The following is a 26,617-nucleotide window of genomic DNA, read 5'->3' as shown; positions in this document are numbered from 1 at the left end:
TACCATCACCCAGGTTTGTTGAAGATCTGATGAATATTAACATACAACGGAAAGTGTGGTCCGTAATATCATTTACCAGAAAAACACGATTTTCAGTAGCGGATAACTCAAGAACGGTTGAAGATTTTGTGGAAGTAGAAAACATTGGAAATAATATCAGCTTTTTAAAGATGTTAATGTTGATGTTAATTGTTACGTTTAAACTATGTGAAAGTGGAGTTACTTTCACATAGTTATCGGTTCCAGCCGCGTGACTGAACCGATTTGGCTGAAATTTTGAATTGAGATAGCTTATATTCTGAATTAACACTTAACTATATATAGGCTAGATTTTATCCCGGAATACCGGAGTTAAGAGGAATATAATATTTTAAAGTTCGATCCAAAGGTTCCGCGCACCTGTCTAATCCAATTAGTACCGGTAGCAATGTCTGGATCAGGTAGCGGTGAGTAGTCAACATTCGTGTCGTATCTAGGCAAGCATGGCGGTGCTCTCATACCTGGTGAGCGTGCTGGTGGCATGTGTCTCCTACGTCGTGTACCACAAGTATGCCAACGTCTACAGCAGCTTTGTTGCCAAGCCGGACAAACGATATGATTATATTATAGGTAAGGATTTATACTTACCTAATCTATACATATAATAAAATTGTGGAAAAGTGGTGTCTGTACAATGGAAATATATACAAAAAAAGAAGCAGGGGTTGTTATTATATCGTGCCGAACCCGAAATTGTAATTAATTTTTTTTGTCTGTTTGTCTGTGTGTTTGTGCACGCTAATATCAGAAACGGCTTATTCGATTTAGATACGGTTTTCACTAATATATTGTAGTAAGCTTGACTTAATATTTAGGGTTTATTTCATGTCAATCGGTTTATAAATAAAAAAGTTATGTCAATTTAAAGAATCACGGCGAACATTTTTAACGTATAGAGTAGGTACGTACTACACTCCTCGCGCCTGAGCGTCCGTGGCTATATAAAGCGCGCTGATTCCACGCGAACGAAGTCGCGGGCACAGCTAGTAATAATTAAAAATGAAGAATATTAGCAATTTTATACATGATAAGTTTGCCTTGTGGTAAGCGCTGTGTCTTATAAATGGGAGGTCCCGGTTTCGATTTCCGGCAAGGGTTTGGAATTTTATAATTTATTGTCTGGTCTGGTGGGAGGCTTCGGCCGTGGCTAGCCTACCAGCTAACCACCCTACCAGCAAAACCGTGCCGCCAAGAGACTTAAGTGTTCCGGAACGAGGCCGTGTAGAAACCAAACTGCCATACCCCTTCCAGGTTAGCCCGCTTCAATGTTAGAGTGCATCATCACTTACTAACAGGTGAGATTGCAGTCAAGGGCTAACTTGTATCTGAATAAAAATAAAAAAGCCTCTTTTCCATGCCCACCCATGGGTGGGCTTTGGACCGTTGACCTTTCAGATTTCTTCTGGATTGATAATTCTCAATAAAGCCTAATTCTTTACAGTACTTAATTGATAGGTAGGTAATTATTTTGTTGTCCTTTGCATTTTAAATTGGTAAGAAACTATATTTAATTAGGTATGTGGCAAGCAAGGAATTTATTTTGTTATAAAGTCGAAACTTGAAAGCAATGACTGAATAGTGAATAATACTTTTTGTTGCTATCGAAAAATTGATAGGCGTTTGAAAACATGCGCTGGTATTTCGTCTACCTTGGTCCATGGATGATGGAGGGTAGGTATACCGACCATGTAATTACTATTGATGAGGCGATCACATCACACTAATATTATAAAGCCGAAAGTTTGTATGTGTGTGTGTGTGTGTGTGTGTATGTTTGTTACTCCTTCACGCAAAAACTACTGGACGGATTTGGCTGAAATTCAGAATGGAGATAGATAATATCCTGGATTAGCACATAGGCTACTTTTTGTCCCGGAAAACCAAAAAGTTCCCACGGGATTTCGAAAAACCTAAATCCACGTGGACGAAGTCGCGGGCGTCAGCTAGTAGCATGTATTAGTTTCATGAGACCGACACTCCAATACAATGCCAAAATCAGCTCATAAATTAAGGAAACATATTTTTATGGATCATCATAATCACCATCAACCCACAGAAGGCCGAAGTCTTAATTACTAGGATATCCACTATTGGGATGAAAATAATGAACCAAAAGTTGTAATTTTCAGTGGGTGCGGGAACGGCAGGCTGTGTCCTTGCCTCGCGCCTGTCAGAAAACCCTGAGGTAAAGGTGCTGCTCATAGAAGCAGGCGACCACATGGGCTACTTCACGAAGATACCGCTAACTGCCACGGCGGCGCAGCAGGGACCTAACGACTGGTCTTTTCGGGCTACTTCGCAGAAATACTCGTCTTTTGGGCTTTGGAATCAGGTGAGTTTGATGTGGTACAATTTGCCGTGCATACCTACATGAGGCCAGGGGTACATCCTCCAGGATGAGCCCAATGAGAATCGTGTAAGAGAGGTTGAGTTCCCGGAGCTGAGTATGGCCACCGAGAGGGTTTAGTGCACAGAAACCCAACATAACCCGATCTCTACACTGGCCAAGTGTGCATTGATAGCCTTCACACGGCTTTGAGAAAATTATGGGAGCTCTCAGGCATGCCAGTTTTTCATTACAGATAAAGCAAGTGATATAGAATGGCTTAAAATGCATATACTTAGGTACCTAACTGCGAAAAGTAAGATGTGTGTGCCCGGGATGGAAAATCGGACCCCCCCAATAAGAGGTAGCAGTTTTAACCACTCTATACTATCCCACTTTTTTAATTTTAAAAAGGTATAGGTTTCTAGGTAAGTAGTTACTTTCAAAAGAGAACACTCTAAAACTGAGTAATATCTTAGGTATGAATATTTCTAGAGCCCAATCATTCCACGAGGCAAAGGTCCTGGTGGATCTGGTCAGATAAACTTCCTCCTCCATGGTTTCGGCTTGCCAGAAGACTACAACCGCTGGTCTCGACTGGGCTTCAAAGGATGGACGATGGATGACCTGAAACCATACTTCCTAAAAGCTTTTGGGACGGTTAGGAGCGAATTTGATTCTGATATGTGCCCGCCCAAGGGATTTTGTGCTAAGGTAAGAAATTAGGATCTGTTTCATTCTAGGTTTTCGATGGAACGTAACATTCTGCTTTCTTTACCTTCAGGAGAGAGCTTAATAGCTCGCAATTTCTAAGAGACTTTATGAGTTATGACGCAACCACTAAGTACCTACTACTTATGGAAACTCAGAGAATAATTAATTTTTATTTCCTAGATAAGCCTTGAAATGTAATCCCCAAAAGAACAGCAATTCAAAGACACCCAAAAATAGTACTGAGGAAAATTTATCAGATCATTAGAATCAAAAGAATAGCTCTAAACGTGTAGGTACAACCAATCGCGATATACAGAAACCATACTACCAACTCTCTGCTCAAGAGCTGATATAAATTAATGTACCTACTCCAAAACGACGTAAAAAAATTGGTCTAAGAAACCATGTCTTTGATTTTAAGGGTCAGAAATCTCCATTTAATAATGTTTAAGGTACGGAGTGCACTGTGTATTTAGGGGTTTTAAAATTCCCGTAGGAACCTTTTGATTTGTATAAAATGCATTCTCCGTCTCTAACTGTCTATGATTTGCTCTAAATTGGTACATTAGTGAAGCTGTAACAAACAGACACTTAGCACTTACTTTACATTGGTGTTATACCCATATTCACAGGCTCCAATGAAACTAAAGCTCATAGATGATCACGACGAACTGGTGACGGTATTCAAGCAAGCGTCCTCAAGCATCGCGGACAACAATACGCTGTTCAGGAAGGCTACAGCCAGCGTCAAGGATGGCAGTAGACACCAGGCGTATGACGCTTATCTGAAACCAGTGCTGACTAGGGCGAATTTACATGTACTGCTCGGAACACAGGGAATTTCTGTAAGTTAAAAGGTTGAATATCTGGGCCATAATATAATGCGTAACTCAAAATATGATCTACTACAGCTTATAATACATTGCAAGATAAAAGGCAAATGTAGACCTGCGTGAACGAACATCCTGGCTTAAGAACCTTCGCCAGTAGTTCAATATGAGTACAAGGTCACTGTTTAGGGCAGCGGTGAGCAAAATCCAGTTCGAGATGGCACTAGTGCCAGAATTCTTCTAGAAGAGAGTTCTTCTTCTAGAGTTCTTCTAGAAGAAGAAAAGTTTTGTATGTGGGAACTGGTAAGACACGTTTGGAGAGTCCGGAAATGCATTTCCGGGTTTGGTTTTCTCCTCCAGTAATAACAAGATATTCAAATTTAGAGTGGAACATTGTTTTAGGCAACCTGCAAGTATGATTGCATCCAAGCATCATCATCGTCAACCAATAGATCATAGAATGCTAGAAATAAGTCTAAGGCTGCCTGAATCTAGGAGCTCCCAGCAATTCGTTTGATGTCGTCTGTCCACCTAGTCAATTGGTAGCCAAGACTGTACTTTCCAAGGTTGACAGTCGTCATTCTATCAGATTCTAGGCTATTCTCAACCAAGTGTTATAAATTAGTTAAAAAGCATCGAAGTCAGAGCCTTGTATGATATGGATAATTCTTTGCAATTAGGTATTGTATGGCTTGCTTGGTGGCTGGCTTTTCCTGCATGTTTATCAGTGGGAGGGCGGGCGGTGCATGTGGCACCATAGAGATTTGTTTGGTTTAGCGGATTATAGCAAATTAAGCTTTTAGTTCCTTGTATATCATGGACTTCCGCAAAATAAAGCCTGTTTCTACATTACGGATAATTCTTTCAGATTCGATTCGAGAATAAAAGGGCATCATCCCTCTACATCTTACGAGATCATCGGAACCTGGATAACATATTTGTGAACAAAGAAATAATCCTGAGCGCGGGTTCCCTCAAAACGCCACAGATTATGATTTTATCTGGTATAGGACCCAGAAACTTGATTAACAGGTGAGTTCTTCATCATCAAACTCAAAATTATTTATTCAAAGTAGGTGCTATTGTACACCTTTTGATCGTCAGAATTGTTAGATTTGTAAGATGATATAGTGGTGATAATTAATTACGTAAAATAAAAACTAAAGCTACGAGGGTTCCAAACGCGCCAAGGTCTGAGAAGAACCCACAACAAACTCAGCCGAGTATTCAATGTAGAATGGGTAGCCGGGTCATTATCGTCGTAAGTTATAACCTATCGCCGGCCCACTACTGAAGGATCTTCTCTCAGAATGAGACGGTCTTAGGCCATAATATAGTCCACGCTACCCAATTGCGGATTGCCAGAATTGACACACCTTTTAGAATATCATGAAGAACTGTCAGACATACAGATTTCCTAATACAGAAAACCTACTTATTTTAACGCTTAAACTAACTTGAGTGCTTTCCATTATAAGTACCTATAATTGTTACGGCTATACTTATAATGAAACCTATGTACTATGTACTAAGTTTCGTTGTCAAAATCACAATATCTTTTCTCCAGATTGCGGTTAAATCTAATATCAGCCAACGAGCACGTGGGTCAGAATCTGCACGATCATTTAAACCTGCCCATCTACGTCAGCATCAAGCAACCAATCAGCGTAACCCTCGCCAAAGTCTTCAGCCCATCTACTTTGTGGGATTATTATCTGCAAAACAGTGGTAAGATAGCTTTGTTCCATTGTCTTTGGGCTATGTATCTTTGCCATTAAACTTGAAATCTACAGAGCGAACCTTTCACTGCGTAGTACTTACGATCCAAATTAATTTCAAATTGTCATCCATCAGCCTGAATGCGCCCACTGCTGGACATAGGCCTTTCCAAGATCGCGCCACCAAACATGATCCTCCGCCTTCCTCATCCACCCGCTCCCCGCCACCTTCTTCAGGTCATCGGTCCAGCGGGCAGGAGGTCGCCCCACACAGCGCTTACCTTCAAATTGTCGGTGTAAACAATTTTTTACATGTTAATATCATATGTGAATTTGAAGTAAATATGTAGGTACATTAATTCAAAAGTTATAAAACTCTGACAGACAGACGGACGAACAAAAAAAAAATGCAAAATCCTCGACTCGGTTGCTTCGCTAAATCAAATGACAAGAGCTGCTCAGATTGGAACTGCCGGGTTTTAGAAAGGAAAAAGGAAATAATAATTTGTGTGTTATTTGTGTGTTATATTATATTATACAAGTTATTCCAATATCAGCTTATGCCATCAGTTTATTATACCTATTAAGTTATAGGTAGGTATATTATATTATGTTATTATACGTGATATTCCAATTTGAGTGTTATTTTGTGGATTATATTACTCGTAAGTGTTATGTAACTTACTATACAGGGTATTTGGCGTTCCCGCCCGTAGCGGGTGTGGAGTACCATAACTCATCAGCTCTCATGTTATTCTCAATGGGTTCCACCAGCGAGAGATTGCTACGAGGGATTTCAAACTATAGACCTCAGGTATTCGTACAGTGGCCTCTTAATATATTTACTACTAGCGACCCGCCCCGGCTTCGCACGAGTAGCTTATTACAATTTTCGAAGGGATCTCTAATTTTTTGAGTATAGCCTATGTCACTCAGGAATAATGTACCTACTCGTATGTAGCTTGCTATAAAGTATTTTCAAAATTATTGCCTTACAGGTTTTCCGCGACATACAAAGAATCAAAAGCTTAATTTGCTAAAATCCGCTAAAAAAGCAAATCTGTAAGGTACAATGTGCAGCATGCGACATGCATCACCCGCCCTCCCACTGCTAAGCATGCAGGAAAAGCTGGCTTTTACCACCAAGCAAGCCCCAAGTACAACTGGAGCATCCTCAGGAGATGTAGACCTTACAATGCACAATTACCAACAGTGTCTAAATCTCCTGAGGATGCTCCGGTGTCGGAGCGAAACGTGCTTCGAGTGTGTTCTGGTGCATTTGTGTGGTGTTGCGTGGTGGTACTTGGAGCTTGCTTGGTGGCTGGCTTTTCCTGCATGCTTAGAAGTGGGAGGCCAGGCGGTGCAATCGCATGCTGCATGTTATACCATAGAGATTTGCCTTTTTAGCGGATTATAGCAAATTAAACATTTTGGTTCTTTGTATATCTTGGTCTTCCGCAAAGTAACGCTTGCTTCTATACAATAGGTTTTCCGCGATTTATTTCCCTTCCTCAACGACACGGTGAAGGAAGGCTTCATGTTCCTGGCGACCTGCGTCCAGCCCAGGAGTAGAGGCTCTGTCACGTTGAAGGACTCCAGTACCTCGGTACCTATAGTGGTGGATCCCAACTACTTGCATCGGGAGTACGACGTCAAGTGTATGGTGAAAGGTGAGAAATGAGGTTTTATTAGGTTACTAGCTGACGCCCGCGACTTCGTCCGCGTGGATTTAGGTTTTTTAAAATCCCGTGGGAACTCTTTGGTTTTCTGGGATAAAAAGTAGCCTATGTGCTAATCCAGGATATTATCTATCTCCATTCCGAATTTCAGCCAAATCCGTCCAGTAGTTTTTGCGTGAAGGAGTAACAAACATACACACACACACACACACACACACACACATACAAACTTTCGCCTTTATAATATTAGTGTGAAGTGTGAAGTGTGATGAGACTTGAGTAAGATAAAAAACCGACCAAGTGCGAGTCAGACTCGCACCACTGTTCCATACCACAGTCCTATTTTTTCGACATTTTGCACGATAAAATCAAAAACTATATAATACATAAAAATTTCAATCCATTCCTTGCCTTCTACTAAGGACGGATCTCCTCTTAGCATAAGGGTGGAAATTGGGTCTATCGTGCTGTGTGGATCGGCAAACCTCATTTATGCAGGTTTCCTTCACCATTGAAGTTTAATATTTAATTGTTCAAAACTCCTAGGATCGGACCCTGGACTTCAACCCCTTCCTAACAGGAGGCTGAAGTGTCTTTATATTGGAGCCAGTGTTAGACTGACGTCTTCAAAGTATCCTTAATCTAAGCTAACGATATTATTTTGAAAATATCTTCATCTGCAGCAATCCGGAGAGCAGAAAAGCTGGTATCAACAAAACCCTTCCAATCAATCGGAGCGCGAATCCACTGGCCGCGGTCGGAGCGATGCCTCACGTTCTGGAACTACACCAAACAGGAGCAAACTGGGCTTGTGAAGAGGAGGAAAAAGTACGACAACGTTCCTTAACTTAGTTTTAACTTTTTATTCCATTCCATTCCATCAGCCTGTATGCGTCCACTGCTGGACATAGGCCTTTCCAAGAGCACGCCATCAAACATGGTTCTCCGCCTTCCTCATGCACCCGCTCCTCACTACCTTCTTTAGGTTGCCTGGTAGGGATCGCTAAATCGATAAGGCTGCCTTTTGTATCCTCCTTCTGTCTCTGTGTGAAAGAGATTGATTGATTGAAATTTCCAGGATAAAATCCCCGAGCGAAAAAAAATTGAAGGAAGTTCCGAAACCGAAGCGAATAGTCTATAGCCCTCCAGATGCGTATCTGGAGTGTATGATAAGGGAGGCTGCTGTGACGGGGCACCACGTGGCTGGCACTTGCGCAGGGGGGAAGGTGGTGGATGACTACTTGAGGTCAGTATAAACCAAAATCGAAAAAGGGATGAAAATTTTCTTACCCCTTTTTTGGTAGAGAATTTTGAGAAGAGAAAGCACACCTTCCGACCTTCAGGCGAGTGAAAACTTTATGTAGAACTACGAGTAGATGATGCCTGCAATTTCATTCATAGGATTCAATTGTTGTGAATCTCGTGGAAACTCTTTAATTTTAGGTCTGTGCTGGACAATTACTATAAGTATTATTTAATCATCAACTGCAGTTTCTGAATCCTTATGGTTACAGAATGCTGTACCCTGCAGGTTGAGGTTGACATTGGTCAATTCACCATCGACATAAATGGAATGGTTCAGTTTTTTTTATTGAACTAAGTATCTCGCAAACTTTATTGATTAAAAAATCTTGCAAATCGGTTCAGAAATGTGGGTAGAATTAGTGTGCATTTAAATAGAAAAATATACGCACCGTATTGAGAACCTCGTCGATCGTCGAAAAGTCGATTGAGAAATCACAACTCTTTATTATAGATACCATTTAACTGAGACCTTTGGAAAGCATTTCCTGAATTAATTTATCTATCTTCCCTGATAACAGTCAAAGATAAATCGGTACAACATATTTTTCAGAGTGAAGAATGTAATAGGAGTGCGCATTATGGATGCCAGCGTATTTCCATCGCCAATTTCTCTATACCCGAACTCCGTTGTAGTGGCCATGGCGGAGAAAGCTGCTGACGTGATCCGACATACACCGAACTAATATCAATAGCCTAAAGATTTGTAAATAAAGTTTTTGTCTTTGAATTTTTGTAAATTTTGTTTCATTTCGTAAAATCCTATCTCATGTTCTTGCATACATGTGGTCCTTCAAATAGCGAAACCCTTTTAAAATCTGTTACTGGTTCTGAATATAAACTTCATAAATGTTAGGTCTTTAAGTAGGTATAGGTTAGGTAGGGAATAGGTTTTGAGTTTTTAAGAAAAACAAAAGGAACCGCGATAAAGCGAGTTGAGAGGAATACAGGATGGAGGAGGGTAAATCAATACAAAATAAAATTACACAAAGAAAAATCAAAGAACTTTTTAATGAAAAATTCAATATATTGGACAAAATAAAAGGCAAAAGACGCAACGCTAGAAGAAAAAACTCATGCCCTCTGTCATTTAGGTTTTCAAAAACTTCGTGGTAACATACACTTTCATTTTCCGTGATAAAAAGTAGCCTGTTAGGTACTCTCCAGGCCATCAACTAGGTATATCCATGGAAAAAATCAGGTCAATCCGTTGCTCCGATGCAGCGTGATTGAAGAACAAAATATCAACAAACATCCCTTCGCATTTATGGGTAGCGATTACAGTCCGAATTCAGTAGAAAAGAGGTAAGTATAAGAAGAGAAAACTTTATAAAATTGGTTCAAGATCTCTTCCACTTGGTCTCCTCGTAGCGCAAAACCATGACCACCTTCAGAATCTGCTCCTTCGAGCTCGTCACGTATATCTCCAGTATGATGTAATAGTCGCTGGCTATCATCGGGATCGGCATATTCTTTGGCGGCAGCACCATGTTGAATATGTTGTATGTGCCCTGAACAAAAAACGGAAAGTTACTGGAGTTTTCTGTCAAGGAAACTCTTCGGTAGCAGCCCGGAGTAAATAAGTTGGCGGTGAAATGCCACGCCACGCAAAGCTATAAGACCTGCAACTGATCTCTCTCCGATCATGTCAAATTGCTGTCCCTCATTACGAGAGTAAAGGAATAGTAGAGATTGCGCATGAAAAATCAATTCTGATTAGGTAAGTAGGTATTTCTGATCTTTGGATTTGCAATCTTCGGGCAGAAGTACTGAGGCGAGGTGGTACCCACTTAATTTAGTAACCCCAATTCCCACTTTGGAATTTCGACCTCCCCCAATTTCGGACCCTTCGAATGCCGATTGAAAAATTATTTTATTTAAAACTATTTCTTTACCGACGGACATACAGACTATAATCTGAGTCCCTTTTTTACCAATTTGATAAAGGGCCCTAAACAGACAAACTTACCGGTGGAAATGGGCATGTGGTATCCAAATCGGAGTGCGCCTTCACAAAATTGATGATCCAGACTTCTTTCATAATGTCGCACAACTTTTGGCTGATTCTGAAATCTCCACCGGACATCATTTGCAAGGTGACTGCAGCCTAGAAATATAAGAAATAAGTATATAGAAAACAATTACATATTTTAAAGCTAAAAATATGCGGCATTTCAATTTTGGTTTACCTACCTATTTAAAGCCTATTAAACTACTGCTTAGTTTCACAACAGCCTAACCTTGCCTAATTCATTGCGATCTTCAGAAATGAAGGAACGACTAGAGACGGGACTGCTATGAAGTCAATACTTACGCTAACATTGTTACCAAAAGCAGTCAACGTGGTTGCAGTGAGATTGGTGTAGTAGGAATCGTTGCGCGTTCGACGTCCGGTGAATACGTGCGCATCCTTTATGTAACTAGGATTTGCATACAGAAGCTTGGCTTTTTCTTGACGAAAATCCTGTAAAATAAAACATATTACATTAATAATATATACGTGTGGTTTATATTTTGTCCCTCTCACCTCAAGTCAAGGATTTTAATTAATTAAATAATTACTTACAGCGTAAACGTAATAAAAACAGAAAATTGAGCACATAAAAAAGTATTTCATTTTGTTGTACAAGGTAGTTACTGCCAATTTGATAGATTGAGTACTAAGCTCTACTAAACTGGGTATTTTAAATCATATAATCTAGGCATACAATCATCATCATCTTGGTATTGTATCTGATAATGTTTATAATGTATTTTTAACGATCCATATTTTATGCTTCAAATGAGTGCAAAATATTATATATACGTCCGTCCGTCCGTTTTTTTTTTAAATGATGTAACCACAAATTCGCGGTTTTCAGATTTATTCCTGTACTTGTGCTGTGAGACCTACCTACCTGCCAAAATTCTAGGATTCTAGGTCAACGGGAAGTACCCTATAGGTTTCTTGACAGACACGACGGACGGACGGACGGACGGACGGACAGACAGACAGACAGACAACGAAGTGATCCTATAAGGGTTCCGTTTTTCCTTTTGAGGAACGGAACCCTAAAAAAGAAATAGTATAAAGAATTTGTGCGATTCGAATTTCGATCCACTTTCACCGCTTAAGTAGCAGTATGTTTTCATTATGATACGATGACAGAGAGTAGATTGTTGTCAAAATCTTCCACAGTCACACGCACGGTTAGTTTCTCACCAAACTCAGGGCCAACGTCGATTGTCTTCTTTAATCGATCGGTGATAAACAAGCGCATGAGGGTAGAAACGTACTAAGTGCCTATAACTTGACAAAGGCGCTTAGTGCCTTTTTACACTCATTGACGTACCTGCGTGTGAACGTACCATAATATTTGTTATGGCCAAGCGCCATACTTAAATCTCGCTCCATTCTAAAAGCAGCCTCGGACCGGCACTGTTTGCTAGTAGTTTTGCAACTAATTTCGAAACATACTCCATATGTAAATATTATTACTTTTAAGATGTTGTAATCTGTTTTGTGTGGCTTTGATAAATAAAATTAATTATCCAAGTGAAAGTAGTCTCTGAGTGGAATCCAAACTGTTAATATTGTTCTTGCAGCGTTAAAAGTGACAATGTGTGACAAAGACACTCGTCTAGACGGGAAGACTGTAATTGTAACCGGAGGCAGTTCTGGGATAGGATACGAAACGGCAAAAGACCTTGCGTTTCGCGGAGCTAAAGTGATCATCGCAAGCCGAAATGAAACCAAACTCACCCAAGCGAGAGATGAAATTCAAAAAATAACGAACAACAAACTTGTTTCATACGATCTGGTAGATTTTGCATCCCTTCAATCAGTCAGAAATTTCGCTTCAAATACCATCAATACACAAGACCGACTCGACATACTCATCAACAATGCTGCAACGATAGGACTCCCTGATCGTTTAACTGAGGATGGACTCAATTTATCGATGCAAGTGAACTACTTTGGGACATTCTTACTTACATATCTATTGCTGCCTTTACTGAAGAAGTCAGCTCCGAGTCGAATAATCAACAGTTCTTCATCAGCGATGTTAGTCGGGCACATCGACTTCAACCATTGGAATGATGTAGGAAGATACAATAACTCCATAGAACTTTATGCGAACTCTAAATTAGCGCTTGCATTATTTACAGCAGAACTGGATAATCGATTTAAGGATAGTGGTGTGACTTCGAACAGTTTTGATCCATCCGTGGTTCGAGATACAGATATTTTGAAGGTCCTTCCCGATGCGGTTAAGAATATTTATAAATTGTTTGTCGATTTTGTTGGGCAGACTAAAGAACAGGTGGGGAGACAAGTCTCAGCACTAGCAGCTGACCCTAAGCTCGATATTGAAAGTGGTCAGGTATATATGTTTTGTCGGAAATGGATAAATCACTGGTTGGTCAGTAATCGAAAATTTACGAAAACCCTTTGGGACATTACAAAAAGTCTTATTAAAATAAGACCCGAAGAAGATTGGGAAATTAATACTGTGTGAAATTTAGTAAAAGTGTAAAAATTTGTAGGTAATTTATGTACATACTGGTTTTTCTATCATTGATAAAATAATAATAATTAATTGTATTAATTTGTGAGTTTCGTTTGTGCTCTCTGCATTTTATAACTAGGATCACAAGATTCATTTTTGAAAAAATCCAAAAGTATTAGTTTATATAAGTTACGGAAATAATAATTGCAGAGCAATGAAGAAATCGTGAATTTAAGTACAAATTGTATGGGTGTAATTATATTAATTGGTATACTAATTGGCACTAGAGCGAATAAATTACTAAATATTCGCTTTAGTACTAGACAATCTAATTTAGATTGTATCATAACATTATTGTAAATTTTTATTAAGCCTTCATGTTAAAAATTCTGTGTATATCTTGTGTAATGTATATTTTATTTAGGTATAGTATTGCTGTGTACACCTATTACGGGTTGTCACTTAGATTAGGATCTTTTGTTTTTATGTTTGGACCATTTTTAGTTACAACCTGTTTTGTGTACCTTTAAATAAATAAATAAATAAATAAACATAAATACTTCTACCGTCTATGATTATGCACTATATAATACGCTCTACGCACGTCACCCGCACCGGGTTAGCAAGGCGTCTGTGCGGGTGTGCGGGGCGTCCCCATCCCGATTGCCATCTCAACCTGTCGCGTACTATAGGTAGGACGTAGGTATACTCGTAATTCGTAGAGTTACATAGTGAATAATCTACTAATAATACTTACCTAAGTAGGTATATCAAGTTTTATTTGCATATCCCACTCATTAATTTTGCACATTTGAATAATTGCTGATATTTTTCTATGAGACAAACATTCAGGTATAGTACTAACAAATAATGAGTATAATAAATAGAGACTGTTTTTTTTCTAAGAATGCTAATCAGGCAGGTCTGAAGTCACCTTCATGTTACTATACCTACTTAGTACTTAGTTTATTTCTCATGTCTGACAAATTATCGCTCCTGTCTTAGTTTAAGTAGATAGATAAATAGATAGATAGAACTCTTTATTGCACACAAAAACACATGTAAAGGAACACAACACAGAAAGAAGAAAACAGAAAAACAATTGTGTGCAAAGGCGGCCTTATTGCTTAGAGTATTTAGTAAGCTACTTATAATTAAGTACATAAAACCCTAAGTTTTACTAACTCATTATGTTTAAGATGCATTACTAACATTGATCTTTGATGCTTGAAATAAAATATATTTGTTTTATTTATTTACCTAATGAAATCAAAATGGCGAGAGGAGCGTCAGAAAAAAAACCGGCCAAGTGCGAGTCGGACTCGCACACAAAGGGTTCCGTACCATCGCACAAGATATACATTTACCTCTATGTAGAACTATGCTAGTTAATAACGGTCTGCGCCATCTATATGTAATTTGGTGAATTAAATTTTTCGTAAAAACATTTTATCTTTTTTGTGTGATATAACCTAACTCACGGTTTTCGGATTTTTTCCTTTACTTGCGCTATAAGATTTACCTACCTGCCAAATACATATCATGATTCTTGGTCAACTGGAAGTACCCTATAGGTTTTCTTGACAGACACGACAGACGGACAGGCAGACAGACAGACAACAAAGCGGTGCTATAAGGATTCCGTTTATCCTTTTGGGGTACGCAGCCCTAAAAAGTATGGCACTCTTGAAAAGGCCTATGTCCAGCAGTGACAGGCCGATGGATTGGATTGGATTGGATTATATGCAATAGAAAGAGAGAAAGAGGCAACGAGAGCCAGAACTTAGTTATTTTATAAAGTTTGGATCATGGTGGCTTTGGGAGAAAACAGGTAACAAAGGTGTGAAAAATCTTACGTCAAAGTATAAAGTCTATATTTTTTATATTTTCTTCGCCGTAACTTCGAAGTAAGCTGGCGATGGGTTGATCACGATGTACATAGTTGTACTGCAAAGGGCGGTACATAGTTGATTTACGTAGAAGATGGTTCGACTTTTGTGGCTGCGGCAATCGTATCGTCCCGCACATTTGCTCTAACCCAAATGTTGGAGCGAATATAGGTTTTCAAAAACCCGCGAAACTCATTGTTTTTTTGGAATACGTCATCTAATAGGTACATCACTGGTGACTACAGGGAGGGCTATTCACTGTCAAGAATGTAGCGACTTCTAGCTGGCTGATTTGCCAAACTTCTTTGAAAATTCGCCAAACACAAACGTAAACTTTGTACAGTTGTTGTTGGACTTGCATAAATCTCTTTGACGAAGTACCATCAACAAGCAAGTCGTTCAACAAATTATAAAACTGTACTTAGCTGATGCACGCGACTTCGTTCGCGTGGATATAGGTTTTTAAAAATCCCGTGGGAACTCATTGATTTTCTGGGATAAAAAGTAGCCTATGTGTTAATCCAGGGTATAATCTATCTCCAATCCATCCGTCCAGTAGTTTTTGCGTGAAAGAGTAACAAAACATCCATACATCCATCCATATAATCCATACATTTCGCGTTTATAATATTAGTAGGATGTACTTACCTTCTTATTTGAAATAGACATTGCAACGCATGCCGCGATCAAATGTATAAATTCATATTGACATTATTGCACATGCCCTAATAGGTACGCGACATATCAAGCTGTCTTCCCTTATAAAGCATGCTAAACATACAATGCTCGAGAATAAGTAAGTAATAAATTACACAGAGTAATAAATAAACCGACAAAACACTAATATTGAGGACTAGGAGCCAGCGAGTGCCAGACCTTCGTTATTTTATAAAACCTGAAAGTCTATCTCCGTATTGTCCTCAGATCAGCAACTATCGCACACGAAGGGTTCTGACCATCGTACAAAAAATAATACATTTTTTTTTTAGGTTTCGTGGAGACTTTTGAATATTTTTTTGATACTAGAGGATGCCCACGGCTTCGCCCGTGTGGATTTTGGTTTTTTTAAATCCCGTAGGAAAACTTTGATTTTCCGGGATAAAAGTAGTCTATGTCCTTCCCCACGATGTATCCCAGGTCTGTACCAAATTTCATTGAAATCGGTTCCGCGGTTGGGCCGTGAAAACGTAGCAGACAGACAGACAGACACACTTTCGCATTTATAATATTAGTATGGATAGTATGGATTAGTATGGAAATATGGATTGTAACGACAATAGAAACATGCTTCCTGTGAAAATTTCAGTTCTCTACCTATTACGGTCATGACAACAACAGAAGGCCAGCGGAGGCTTAGTTATAGAGTTCCATTGACACTTTTCGGGTACGGAACTCTAAAAATAATGAGCCTACGACAGCGACGCGTTTTAATTTTAAGAGGGCCTCCGTGTACGAGTCTGACTCGCACTTGAAAAATTTTTGTTTATTTTATTTGGCTCCGAAAAGATGCAAGTAGGCGTTTCTACTCGGAGTAGGCCCAAAGGCCAAAACTAGATCGGGCGTTGACATTGCGTTTGAGTCCTTTCACATAACCGAGGCCATACGAAGGGCCTTGCAATAAAAAATATTTAATCAGGTACTTAAAAAGACAAAAAATTGTTATATCGTAGGTACCTACTATGCGTTTCAACTGTGAAGACCGATAGCAAATTTAATAAAAAGGGATAATTCAGATTTCCATATTTTTCTGCTTATTTTCAGTACTTAGTTTTCAATAACAATGTAATTAAAATGAATTCTACCTACTCTTTCTAGTCATTGTGAAAATCAACCTGCAAAATATCAACGCTAGTATGTAGGTACCTATAGAATAATAGTAATATTGTAGGCTATGGCTAAAGATTGTAATTAAGTGCGAAAATAGAAAAATCACTTTCTGCTTGTATTAAGAAAATAATAAACCAAACGAAAATGGTTTAAAATTAGCAATAATCAATAATGCTCATCGCTAATTGCTAGTCATATCCAATTATTATGGAGCTAGGAAGGAAAAAAACAAACACCTTTATGAAGCGACGTTTAATTATTATTGTTTATTAACCTGTATCTCGATACTTAAATAGTCTGACTGATGTATCGAACTACTATTGTTAATTATGCAATTATGCATGGAATAACTAATTAATTCAACTATTTTTATACTGATTTGATTTAATAAAAAGAAAAAAATATGCCTAGCTAGGTAAATAACAGATTTTGTATAGACCAATTGCACGAAACGTAAAAACCACAAGCACTTTAAAAAAACCAGTTCGTAAACAGAAACAGGTACAAAAACTTTAAAAAAACCTAATTGTAAATAGGTTATTCCCAGGAAAATCACGTTTAGTACTACTATAGTCCTTATAAGTTATATATTGAGGTAATATTGAGGTTGGTCAAAACGTGAGATCTGAAAACAGCTAATATTGGTTGTTAAAAATACTGGTTAATACTAATTTTGACTGAAAATTTTGTAGTAGAATGTTTGATCGGATAAGAGTTTCTACAATAATACGAATTCTTAGTAATAACATGACGATTTATCATTATATATATTATAATATAATAATATATAGTTATAATATATTTATATTTTTTATTATATATATAACTAGCGACCCGCCCCGGCTTCTCACGGGTGGACATTTATTTTTCTATTTTCCGGGATAAAATATAGCGTATACGGATTCGGAAGAATCCCTCTAAGTAATGGTAAAAGAAATTTTAAAATCGGTCCAGTAGTTTTTGAGCCTATTCAATACAAAAATACAAAGGTTTAAATAATAAGTTATCTATACTAATATTATAAAGAGAAATATAGAAATATAGATAACTTATTATTTATTACTCTGTAGCTATCCACTACTGAATATGTACCTACCTATTCAGGAAATAATTACCATTTCTAACAGTAGGTAGATATAAGTATAATATTATGTAGATAATAATTGAATATAGAAATATCTTACAGGCCTATTACGTAGGTCTATTATGAAATAATTTTCTTTTAATTAATTCATAATAATATTAAACCATTACAAGAAACTTACTATTCAATACTTGCTTCCTATATTACTATGGGTAGGTAATTGTTCGATATAAAAGTTTTAGGTGATCTCTAGTCTATGGAAAATTAATCAAATCAGTAATTACATAAATATTGTAAAAATTAAGCCTTTAGCATTGTTTCGTCACTGTTATAAAAATTTTGAACCAACAATTTACTTACTTTACCAACTTTTTTAAAAACAGTTTTAAGAACCATGGTTTAAGGTTCTTGGGAATTGACAAAATAACGCAATTTCATTTCCCAAAAAAACATGAAGGTCAATTATTTGATTTCAATTAATTCCGATTGAAAATAAGTACGAAATTCAATTAAGTGACAACAAAGCGAGTTCCAATAGTAGCAGTTCAAGCCATTTTAATTGCAGCCGATATAAAAAAATATAACAAACAATATTGCAGACCGCGTTCATGGTATCGGTTTCCTGTTTACCGTAGTCTCTCGGTAGACTTCGAACTGATAATATTGTTCTTGCGACATACTTAAACATGACAATATGTGATACAGACACGCGTCTTGACGGCAAGACCGCCATCGTGACCGGTGGCAGTTCCGGGGTAGGATACGAAACAGCAAAAAATCTAGCGCTTCGAGGAGCAAAAGTGATCATCGCAAGCCGAAATGAAACCAAACTAACCCGCGCGAGAGATCGATTGCAAAAAATAACGAATAACAAACTTGTGTCGCACAAACGGATAGATTTAGCATCCCTGAAATCAATTCGAAGTTTCGCTGCATACACCATCAATACACAAGAACGACTCGATATCCTCATCAATAATGCTGGAGCGGTCGGACTACCGGATCGTTTAACAGAAGATGGACTCAATTTGACGATGCAAGTGAACTATTTCGGTGCATTTCTTCTTACTTATCTATTGCTGCCTTTGTTGAAGAACTCAGCTCCGAGTCGAATAATCAACAGTTCAGCATCATCGATGTACATCGGACATATAGACTTCGATGATTGGAATGATGTAGGAAGATACAACACTGTAGAATTATTGGCAAATTCTAAACTAGCGGTTGCATTGTTCACAGCAGAATTGGATAACCGTTTTGGGGACAGCGGTGTGACTGCTAATAGTTTTGATCCCTTTTTGGTTCGGGATACAGATCTTTTGAATAATCTTCCCGATTTGGTTAAGAATATTTCAAGGTTGTTCGTGAATGTGGCGGGGCAGCCTAAGCAAGATGTGGGGAAGGAAGTCGCGGCACTAGCGTCTAACCCTGAGTTAGAGATGGAAAGTGGTCAGCATTATAAGTTTTGTAGGAAGTGGATAAATCACTGGTTGGTCAGCGATGAAGAACTGACAGGAACTTTGTGGGATATATCGAAAGGTGTTGTAAAAATTACTCCGGAAGAAGACTGGGAAGCAAATAGTGTGTGAAAATTAGTGGATTTACGTTAACTGCTTTTAAGCTTGTAGTAATATCGTAAGAATAGACTTCTCAGTCTCCTAACCATTGACTTAGAAGTTAGGATCTCTAATATTACCAGGAATGTCAAGGTTGGTTTTAAGTTTTAACTCATGTAGCACCCGGGTGAAATCAATACCCTGGCACCCTCTAGTAGGCCGTGATCCAAATGGAATATTTACGATTATGTTTTCGCCAGTGATCGGAAATTCAAGTGCAAACAGAGCAATTTTTAAATCATGTTGTGAAGCAATAGCTTGTTTACTTCGCTTGCGGCACAATCCCATGTTTAAGAAGAAAGGGCTTACAAGATTTTTTTAAATTTTTTTATTTACTTCTTTTTTTTAATCTTACGTTTTTTGCTCGCCAAACTGGTGGACCAGTTTGTTGGCGAGGTGGCGCTCTTAATTTTATATAAGTACATAACTACTATATTTTCTATATATTATATACCTTATTTCTATATTTAAAAAGCACAACTTTTTCGTACCACCCTGCGTTGGGGAACTTTCAGCTTTTATAAAATAACTAAGGTCTGGCACGCGCTGGCTCTTAGTCCATAATATTTTGGCAGATTCCCAATAGAAAAACTGTTAAAACAATTGAATATTATTCGGCGAACCAGTACCGTATAAAAAAATAAGTACTAAGTAAAATTTATGTTTGTATGGACCTAATTAGGTATTCTACACATGTAATACGACCATATAAGACTTACTTACTAGGCATTATTTTAATGAACTTGACCTCTTCATCACTGCGTAGATCATGCGTGCTCACTACATTCATGTAGGTAATCTATACTAATATTGTAAAGAAGAAACCTTTGTATTTTTGTATGTTTGTATTGAATAGGCTCAAAAACTACTGAACCGATTTCAAAATTTCTTTTACCATTACTTAGAGGGATTCTTCCGAATCCGTATAGGCTATATTTTATCCCGGAAAATAGAAATGTCCGCCCGTGCGAAGCCGGGGCGGGTCGCTATACTATTATAAAAATTGTATATTATATACCTGCATAAGAGATATATTACCAAGTTTTATTTGCGTATCACATATCTTATGCAAAGGTTGCCTGGTAGAAATTGCTCCAAGCAATAAGGCCGCCTTTGCACACAAATGCTTTTTCTGTTTTTCTTCTTTCTGTGTTGTGTTCCTTTACATGTGTTTTTGTGTGCAATAAAGTGTTCTATCTATATCTATAGCTATCTTATTTTGGACCATTTTTGGACATAATTTGTCAATTGATTAAGATTTTTACAACATACTTTTCTAATAAACACTACCGCCAAACATTCTGAAGACTTTTCTATTTAGTTTTTCGCATCACCACCCCTACTAAAAACCTGCTTTTCTTCGAGCTTTCTTTAGGTATATAAATATTTTGTGCATGCAGTCCTCTGTGGAGAAGTCACTTTTTTTTTATTCAGTCCACAAAGCTGACTACAATTGAAAGAAAAATACAAGATGATACATGGATCAAGATACATGTACGCAATTGTGTCTCCTCGATGTGGACTCGGCATGCACTATTAAAATATGTAGGTACAAAACTACATATTTTTGTCATAAAAGGCATAAAGCGCCCTTCGCGTGCAATATAATAATACTTTTAGGACTTTGATGAAGTTGCCCCGTTTCTGTATGCTTGCTGACGCCAGAATAGACTGCTTCTTTGCAATCATGCGCAATTTACGCGCACTTATTTAATTAATTTTAGGCACACGCTTAACCATAATCACACCTGATGGAAAGTGATAATGTGACCTAAGATCTGACGCGTCTACCTAGAAGATGTCTATTCGCTCTTGTTTTAAAGATACCTGGATTGTAATTGATTGGCCAGCGTGGTAGACTGCGGCCAAACCCTGCTCATTCTGAGAGGAGACAACCCATCATCAGCTCAATAGTGAGCTGATGATGGGTTGACCACGAAGATCATCGTTATGATGGTTTATAGAACGCTGATTGACGTAAGCCTTGTTTCTTTTAATAAATGTAGTATAGAAGCGGGTGTGGTGAAGTCCATGATATACAAGGAACCAAAAGCTTAATACGCTGAACCAGACAAATATGTATGGTGCAACATGCAGCATGCGACATGCACCGCCCGCCCTCCCACTGATAAACATGCAAGAAAAACCAGCCACCAAGCAAGCCATACGCACCACCACCACGCAGCACCACTAAAACCCCAAAACCACTCGACGCACGTTTTGCCCCGACAACGGAGCATCCTCGTGAGATGTAGACATTTGTTTGTCAGTAGATGTAGACCTTTTGTTGTTTGTTGTTGAGAATTTTGTTTGGTTTAGCGGATTATAGCAAATTAAGATTTCGGTTCCTTGTCTTTTAATAAAGTTAAAAACTTGACTGATTTTAATTTTTAAAAATTGCACTTGACAAAGGTCGTGCATAGAAAGCAATTAAGAACTTACATAATAGGTACCTACATGTCTTAAGCTTATAACTTAACCTTCACTTGAATTAAATGAAATTTTCACAGCTCGAAAAGTTGAAGCAAAATTACATTCCGACGTAAATGCGGTATTAATACTACAAGGGGAAAATGCGAAATCTTATACCACACCACCTAGTCTACCTATTTACGTTTCGTGTACAGTAGGAGGCAGTATACAGCAGGGCTTCCCTAACTGTGCGTCGCGACGCCCTGGGGCGCTGCGGTATCCCGCAGCGTGTCGTGAGGCGATCATACCTACTTGTGCGAGACAAGTTTCTTTGCAGTTGCAGTAATTAAGAACAAGTACAGATCGAAATTAAAAGAGACAGAGAAAAGAGTGGCAATTTCGAAACTTGAGCCTCGTTTTGAGAAACTATGCAAGGAAAAAGCAAGCACATCTTTCTTATTAGTACCAAAGGAAAAGATATAAAAAAGGGTGTGTTTGCTTTTTATCTTTTTTGTTTGCTTTCATTTTATGTTTCTAACCCCCGACCCAAAAAGAGGGGTGTTATAAGTTTGACTTGTGTATCTGTGTATATGTCTGAGGCATCGTAGCTCTTAAACTAATGAACCGATTTTAATTTAGTTTTTTTTGTTTGAAATGTGATGAGATGTGTTGTTGATTGATCGAGAGTGTTCGTAGCTATAATTCAAGAAAATCGGTTCAGTCGTTTGAAAGTTATCAGCTCTTTTCTAGTTACTTTAACCTTCACTTGGCGGGGGTGTTATAATTTTTTTATGTATTGTTCTTTAGCACAGTTCTTTAGGAAGTTAGCGAAACAAACCCGTGTTCAATTGAAGGTACGCTTTCCCGAACGCGCACGGGCTCGCAACGCAAACTTTTCTTCCAAACACGTGTTCAAGGCAATGCATTCAAGGCGACGATGAATGGACTTCCCTCGTTTGGGCTCCAACAGAATAACAGCGTTGTGGTTACATTGCTGAGTTCGGGCCTTTTCATTGGCACGACACATTCTAGACAATTAGTTAGGTTACATTTAGGCGGTATTTTTGTAAATGTTTATTGTGTTTGCAAGCAGCATAAGCAAATAAATCTATTTCTATTCTATTCTTAAAATTTCCAAATGGCCGCTTTGTTTAAAAAAAATTGCGTTATTTCTCGCACAATGGTACGGTTCTACGGAACCCTTCTAGTTAGATTTCGACTCGCACTTAACCAGTTTTTCTTTTTCGTGATTAAAGATGTTAGAGGCACTTGCCGATGTGTTTGCTGGTAATACGCAAATCATTATGTCAGTCACACTCATCTTGCTTCCGCGTGAATTACGCAAATGTGTGCTTTTGGTACAAGCTCATAAAAGAAAGCGTCTAGAGCAGCGAATTAATAAGCTTAAGCGGGTAATCCAGATTCCAGATCATGTTTCACGCTAATAAAGGCGAAAGTTTGTGAGCATGTGTATGTTTGTTACTCTTTCATGCAAAAGTGCTGGACGGATTAGGATGAAATTTGGAATAGCCTATTATTATAACCTAATAGCCTAATATTATACCCTGGATTAAAAGATAGGCTACTTTTTACTCTAGGAAATCAATGAGTTCCCATGGGATTTTTAAAAGACCTATATCCTTGCGAATGAAGTCACGGGCATCAGCTAGTCTTAAATATTATAAAGTATTTCAAGCATTATAATTTATGATATAAAACTGTTGCCTGTCTGCCATGGAACTGTCTTGTTTTCCCGTGGGTTTTCCTAAAAAATATTTTATATAAACCTTGTCCTAACAACTACAAACACAACAAAAAAGAATTATCCAATTTATCCAGTACTTCTCAAGTTATGGCGTGATCAAAGGAAATAGGGATTCATTTTTATATGTAAGATAATGAAGGGTAAGGTTAGATGAAAAGTAGTGCTAATCCAGGATATTATCTATCTTTGCGTAAAGGAGTAACAAACATACACACACACACACATACACACAAACTTTCGCCTTTATAATATTAGTGTGACGTGTGATTTTAATAGTCTCTTTGAACAAAAATTTAGGTAGGTATATTTTTCGGGTCACGTCACACGTGACAAAGCGAACTCGACTGATATTAAAAATCGCTGCCGCCTGTCCCTTGCGAAGGCCGCTGGACAACAAACGCTAAAAGGATTCTGCGGTGAAACTGGAAAGTTTGTTTTCCACACTATGCGATGCCCCGCGCATATCTAATATTTCTAATACGCGCAATATAGTTTTATTTGTAAAACACACACCGTCACTGCTAACTAGAAATTAGCATCTTCGGAGTTCAAATAAACGGGTAACTTGCCAACGCCCACGCTATTAACTCTAAGCCCATTTTTTCTTTAAGTGAATGTCAGTCTGTTTACAGCACAGCTGACATTTTCTATATCAAGTCATTATACCATCCTTTTTTAGGGCTCTGTATCTCGAAGAGAAAAACGAAACCCTTATAGGATCACATTGTTGTCTGTCTGTCTGTCCATCTGTCCGTCTTTCCGTCTGGCGTGTCTGTCAAGATAACCTATTTTAAAATTGATTTTCATTTATTTTTATGCATAAAATATAATTTTAGGGTACGGAACCCTCGGTGCGCGTGTCTGACTCGCACTTGGCCAGTTTTTTTTTCTTTAATTAAAATATCGAGTAAACGAGCAGAAATGATTAACACCACCCATAAAATATTTGCAATACCATTTAAATTTTTAATAATCTTCGATTGTGTAAATTTGTTTTTTCTAGATGAAAGTAGGATTTGAGCATACATCTTCTGGAGATTGCAGCGAAGTTCACCCTGACTCTACTATTCTAAATGCCGTCCACCAGATAGATTACATCATCACTTATCATCAGGTGATATTGAAATCAAGAGCAAAAAAGTAAGATAAAAAAAATTCAAAAAGTTGTCAAAAGATAGGACTCAGCGAAAAATCTCTTTACTAATCATCATCATTGTAAAGCGATAGACGTCCACTACTGGACATAGGTCGCTTGTAAGGACTTGAACCCAGCGGCTCCGTGCGACTCGTTTGATGTCGTCTGTCCACTTAGTGGGGGGTCTTCCAATGCTGCGTTTACCGGTGGAAGGTCGCCATTCTAGAACCTTGGGACCCCTACGTATATCGGCTTTTCAAACTATGTGCCCAGCCCATTGCCCCTTCAGTTTTGCAGACCGTTTAGCTATGTCGGTTACTCTGGTACTATGGAGTACGGAGTCACTCAGCCGGCGATGTAGAAATGCTTGAAGTTTCTCTATCCTGATCAAATCAAAAATGAGGAGATCCGTAGGAGAATTTCTACTACTTCCAATTAATTTCTAATCCTTTGTTATGGTAACATAAATAATTATACAAACGGAAGAGCATAATAAAAATGTAAATATGATAATAAAATATTATATGTCAAAAAGTTAAATTCCTACATTAATAATTAAGTAGTCTTGCCATAATCACTTTACGTTAGCTACGTATTTTATACAAGTTGTGATATAATAATAATTTATTGTCAGTGATGTAAAGGAATATATCGATATATTTAATGGTTTTTTAATTTCATTCAAAACCAGATGTTTGTAGAGTGCTCGTTTGATAACTCTACAAGCAAAATAGTTATTTAGTTTCGCCTCTAAACATGCCAAAGGAAAACATTTTAAATTTTATCCATAAACAAAAAATTACTTAAGATAAACGAAGATAACAATAATTTGATCGATATCGAGACGAATCAATAAATTAATTAGGTCGTGTAAATAATAAAACCAGTCAGCGCAAATCGAACCCAGACACGAAGAGTTCCGTATTATAATTAATATCTATGTACTTTTTTTTTATTTGCATGGCAGCCATTTTGAAATTTTTTATTATTTGTTGGTATAGCAGCAATAGAAATTCACACACTGTGAAAATTTTAACTCTCTACCTATCGCGGTTCATAAAATTACAGCCCGGTGACAGACAAACAGACACACGAACGAACAGCAGAGGCTTAGATAACTAAGCCCTATTAAGGGCCCATTGGCACTCTTCAGATACGGAAAGAACCCTAAAAAGAACAAACAATAATATCATGATCTTGCTTCGAAATTAATTCAGAATAACGATAGTCTCAAATTACAATTAATATTATAATCTATCGATAAGTATCGCAGTTTCATCACTAGCTGCCGTAACTCAGGTCATTGGAAAGTATGAAGCAAAGGTTATGCCATCTATTATAGCAGCATAGTTTTATCGATCTATTGAAATACCAACGTGTTCTCTGGCTACATCGATTGAGGAAGCGTAGTCCTTTCCCATCACTATTTCGAAATTATGCTCTCCTTATAGGACAATACGCAATGGCCATCTACTAATAGGTATTTAGTAAGTCAAGTAGGTATACTATTTCCCCTTAATTTGAACGACAGATTTTTCTCTATTATAATATTTTCCTTTATCTTTACGAGAACCAAAGTGACCGACATAGACCAACGGATTTAGTAAGCTGAAGTGGCAGTGGGTATGTCTGTCGTAGAAATAGCCGATAGAGCATGTTTTCTCGACAAGGGACCACGTATCGTCAAGCGCAGCGTGGGACGACCTCCCAGCCCGCTGTACTTACTGACCTTAAGAAGATGGCTGGAAGTGGGTTTAAGAGTAAGGCAGAGAACTCAGTGTGATAGTGCGC

General features: G+C 38.0%; 4 protein-coding genes across 4 annotated transcripts; 3 read left to right on the top strand and 1 right to left on the bottom strand.

Moving 5' to 3' along the window:
• The first annotated feature begins 441 nt into the window (after positions 1 to 441).
• On the top strand, positions 442 to 9,342 carry LOC123874397 (neither inactivation nor afterpotential protein G). Its single transcript, XM_045919699.1, has 11 exons — positions 442 to 609; positions 2,169 to 2,371; positions 2,861 to 3,079; positions 3,712 to 3,924; positions 4,778 to 4,941; positions 5,477 to 5,637; positions 6,320 to 6,441; positions 7,114 to 7,297; positions 7,990 to 8,134; positions 8,385 to 8,552; positions 9,162 to 9,342. Exons 1-11 carry the CDS (start codon positions 483 to 485, stop codon positions 9,292 to 9,294), a joined length of 1,839 nt encoding a protein of 612 aa, XP_045775655.1. The 5' UTR covers positions 442 to 482; the 3' UTR covers positions 9,295 to 9,342.
• A 606-nt stretch (positions 9,343 to 9,948) lies between these two features.
• On the bottom strand, positions 9,949 to 11,229 carry LOC123874604. The gene is made up of 4 exons (XM_045920094.1): positions 11,175 to 11,229; positions 10,923 to 11,072; positions 10,578 to 10,715; positions 9,949 to 10,119 (listed from the first exon to the last, which is right to left on the bottom strand). Exons 1-4 carry the CDS (start codon positions 11,223 to 11,225, stop codon positions 9,949 to 9,951), a joined length of 510 nt encoding a protein of 169 aa, XP_045776050.1. The 5' UTR covers positions 11,226 to 11,229.
• Positions 11,230 to 12,016: 787 nt separating this feature from the next.
• LOC123874198 (retinol dehydrogenase 13-like) lies at positions 12,017 to 13,268 on the top strand. The gene has a single exon (XM_045919439.1). The coding sequence runs from the start codon at positions 12,208 to 12,210 to the stop codon at positions 13,105 to 13,107; it is 900 nt and encodes a 299-aa protein (XP_045775395.1). The 5' UTR covers positions 12,017 to 12,207; the 3' UTR covers positions 13,108 to 13,268.
• Positions 13,269 to 18,436: 5,168 nt separating this feature from the next.
• On the top strand, positions 18,437 to 19,827 carry LOC123874668 (retinol dehydrogenase 13-like). Its single transcript, XM_045920169.1, has one exon. The coding sequence runs from the start codon at positions 18,585 to 18,587 to the stop codon at positions 19,485 to 19,487; it is 903 nt and encodes a 300-aa protein (XP_045776125.1). The 5' UTR covers positions 18,437 to 18,584; the 3' UTR covers positions 19,488 to 19,827.
• Positions 19,828 to 26,617: the final 6,790 nt, after the last annotated feature.

This window comes from Maniola jurtina, chromosome 18, assembly GCF_905333055.1.
Source record: "Maniola jurtina chromosome 18, ilManJurt1.1, whole genome shotgun sequence".
NCBI lineage: Eukaryota > Metazoa > Arthropoda > Insecta > Lepidoptera > Nymphalidae > Maniola > Maniola jurtina.
Note: the sequence above shows the minus strand (reverse complement) of the source record. Positions and strands in the feature narration are given on the sequence as shown.

Bases quoted from the DNA above. Each gene is read 5' to 3' on its own strand.
- LOC123874397 (XM_045919699.1), top strand. From the start codon at position 483: ATGGCGGTGCTCTCATACCTGGTGAGCGTGCTGGTGGCATGTGTCTCC. The intron at 610-2,168 runs GTAAGGATTTAT...TGTAATTTTCAG, and splicing joins ACGATATGATTATATTATAG to TGGGTGCGGGAACGGCAGGC. The intron at 4,942-5,476 runs GTGAGTTCTTCA...TCTTTTCTCCAG, and splicing joins CCCAGAAACTTGATTAACAG to ATTGCGGTTAAATCTAATAT.
- LOC123874668 (XM_045920169.1), top strand. From the start codon at position 18,585: ATGACAATATGTGATACAGACACGCGTCTTGACGGCAAGACCGCCATC.
- LOC123874604 (XM_045920094.1), bottom strand. From the start codon at position 11,225: ATGAAATACTTTTTTATGTGCTCAATTTTCTGTTTTTATTACGTTTAC. The intron at 11,073-11,174 runs GTAAGTAATTAT...TTTATTTTACAG, and splicing joins GTTTTTATTACGTTTACGCT to GATTTTCGTCAAGAAAAAGC. The intron at 10,120-10,577 runs GTAAGTTTGTCT...TTTTTTGTTCAG, and splicing joins CCACATGCCCATTTCCACCG to GGCACATACAACATATTCAA.
- LOC123874198 (XM_045919439.1), top strand. From the start codon at position 12,208: ATGTGTGACAAAGACACTCGTCTAGACGGGAAGACTGTAATTGTAACC.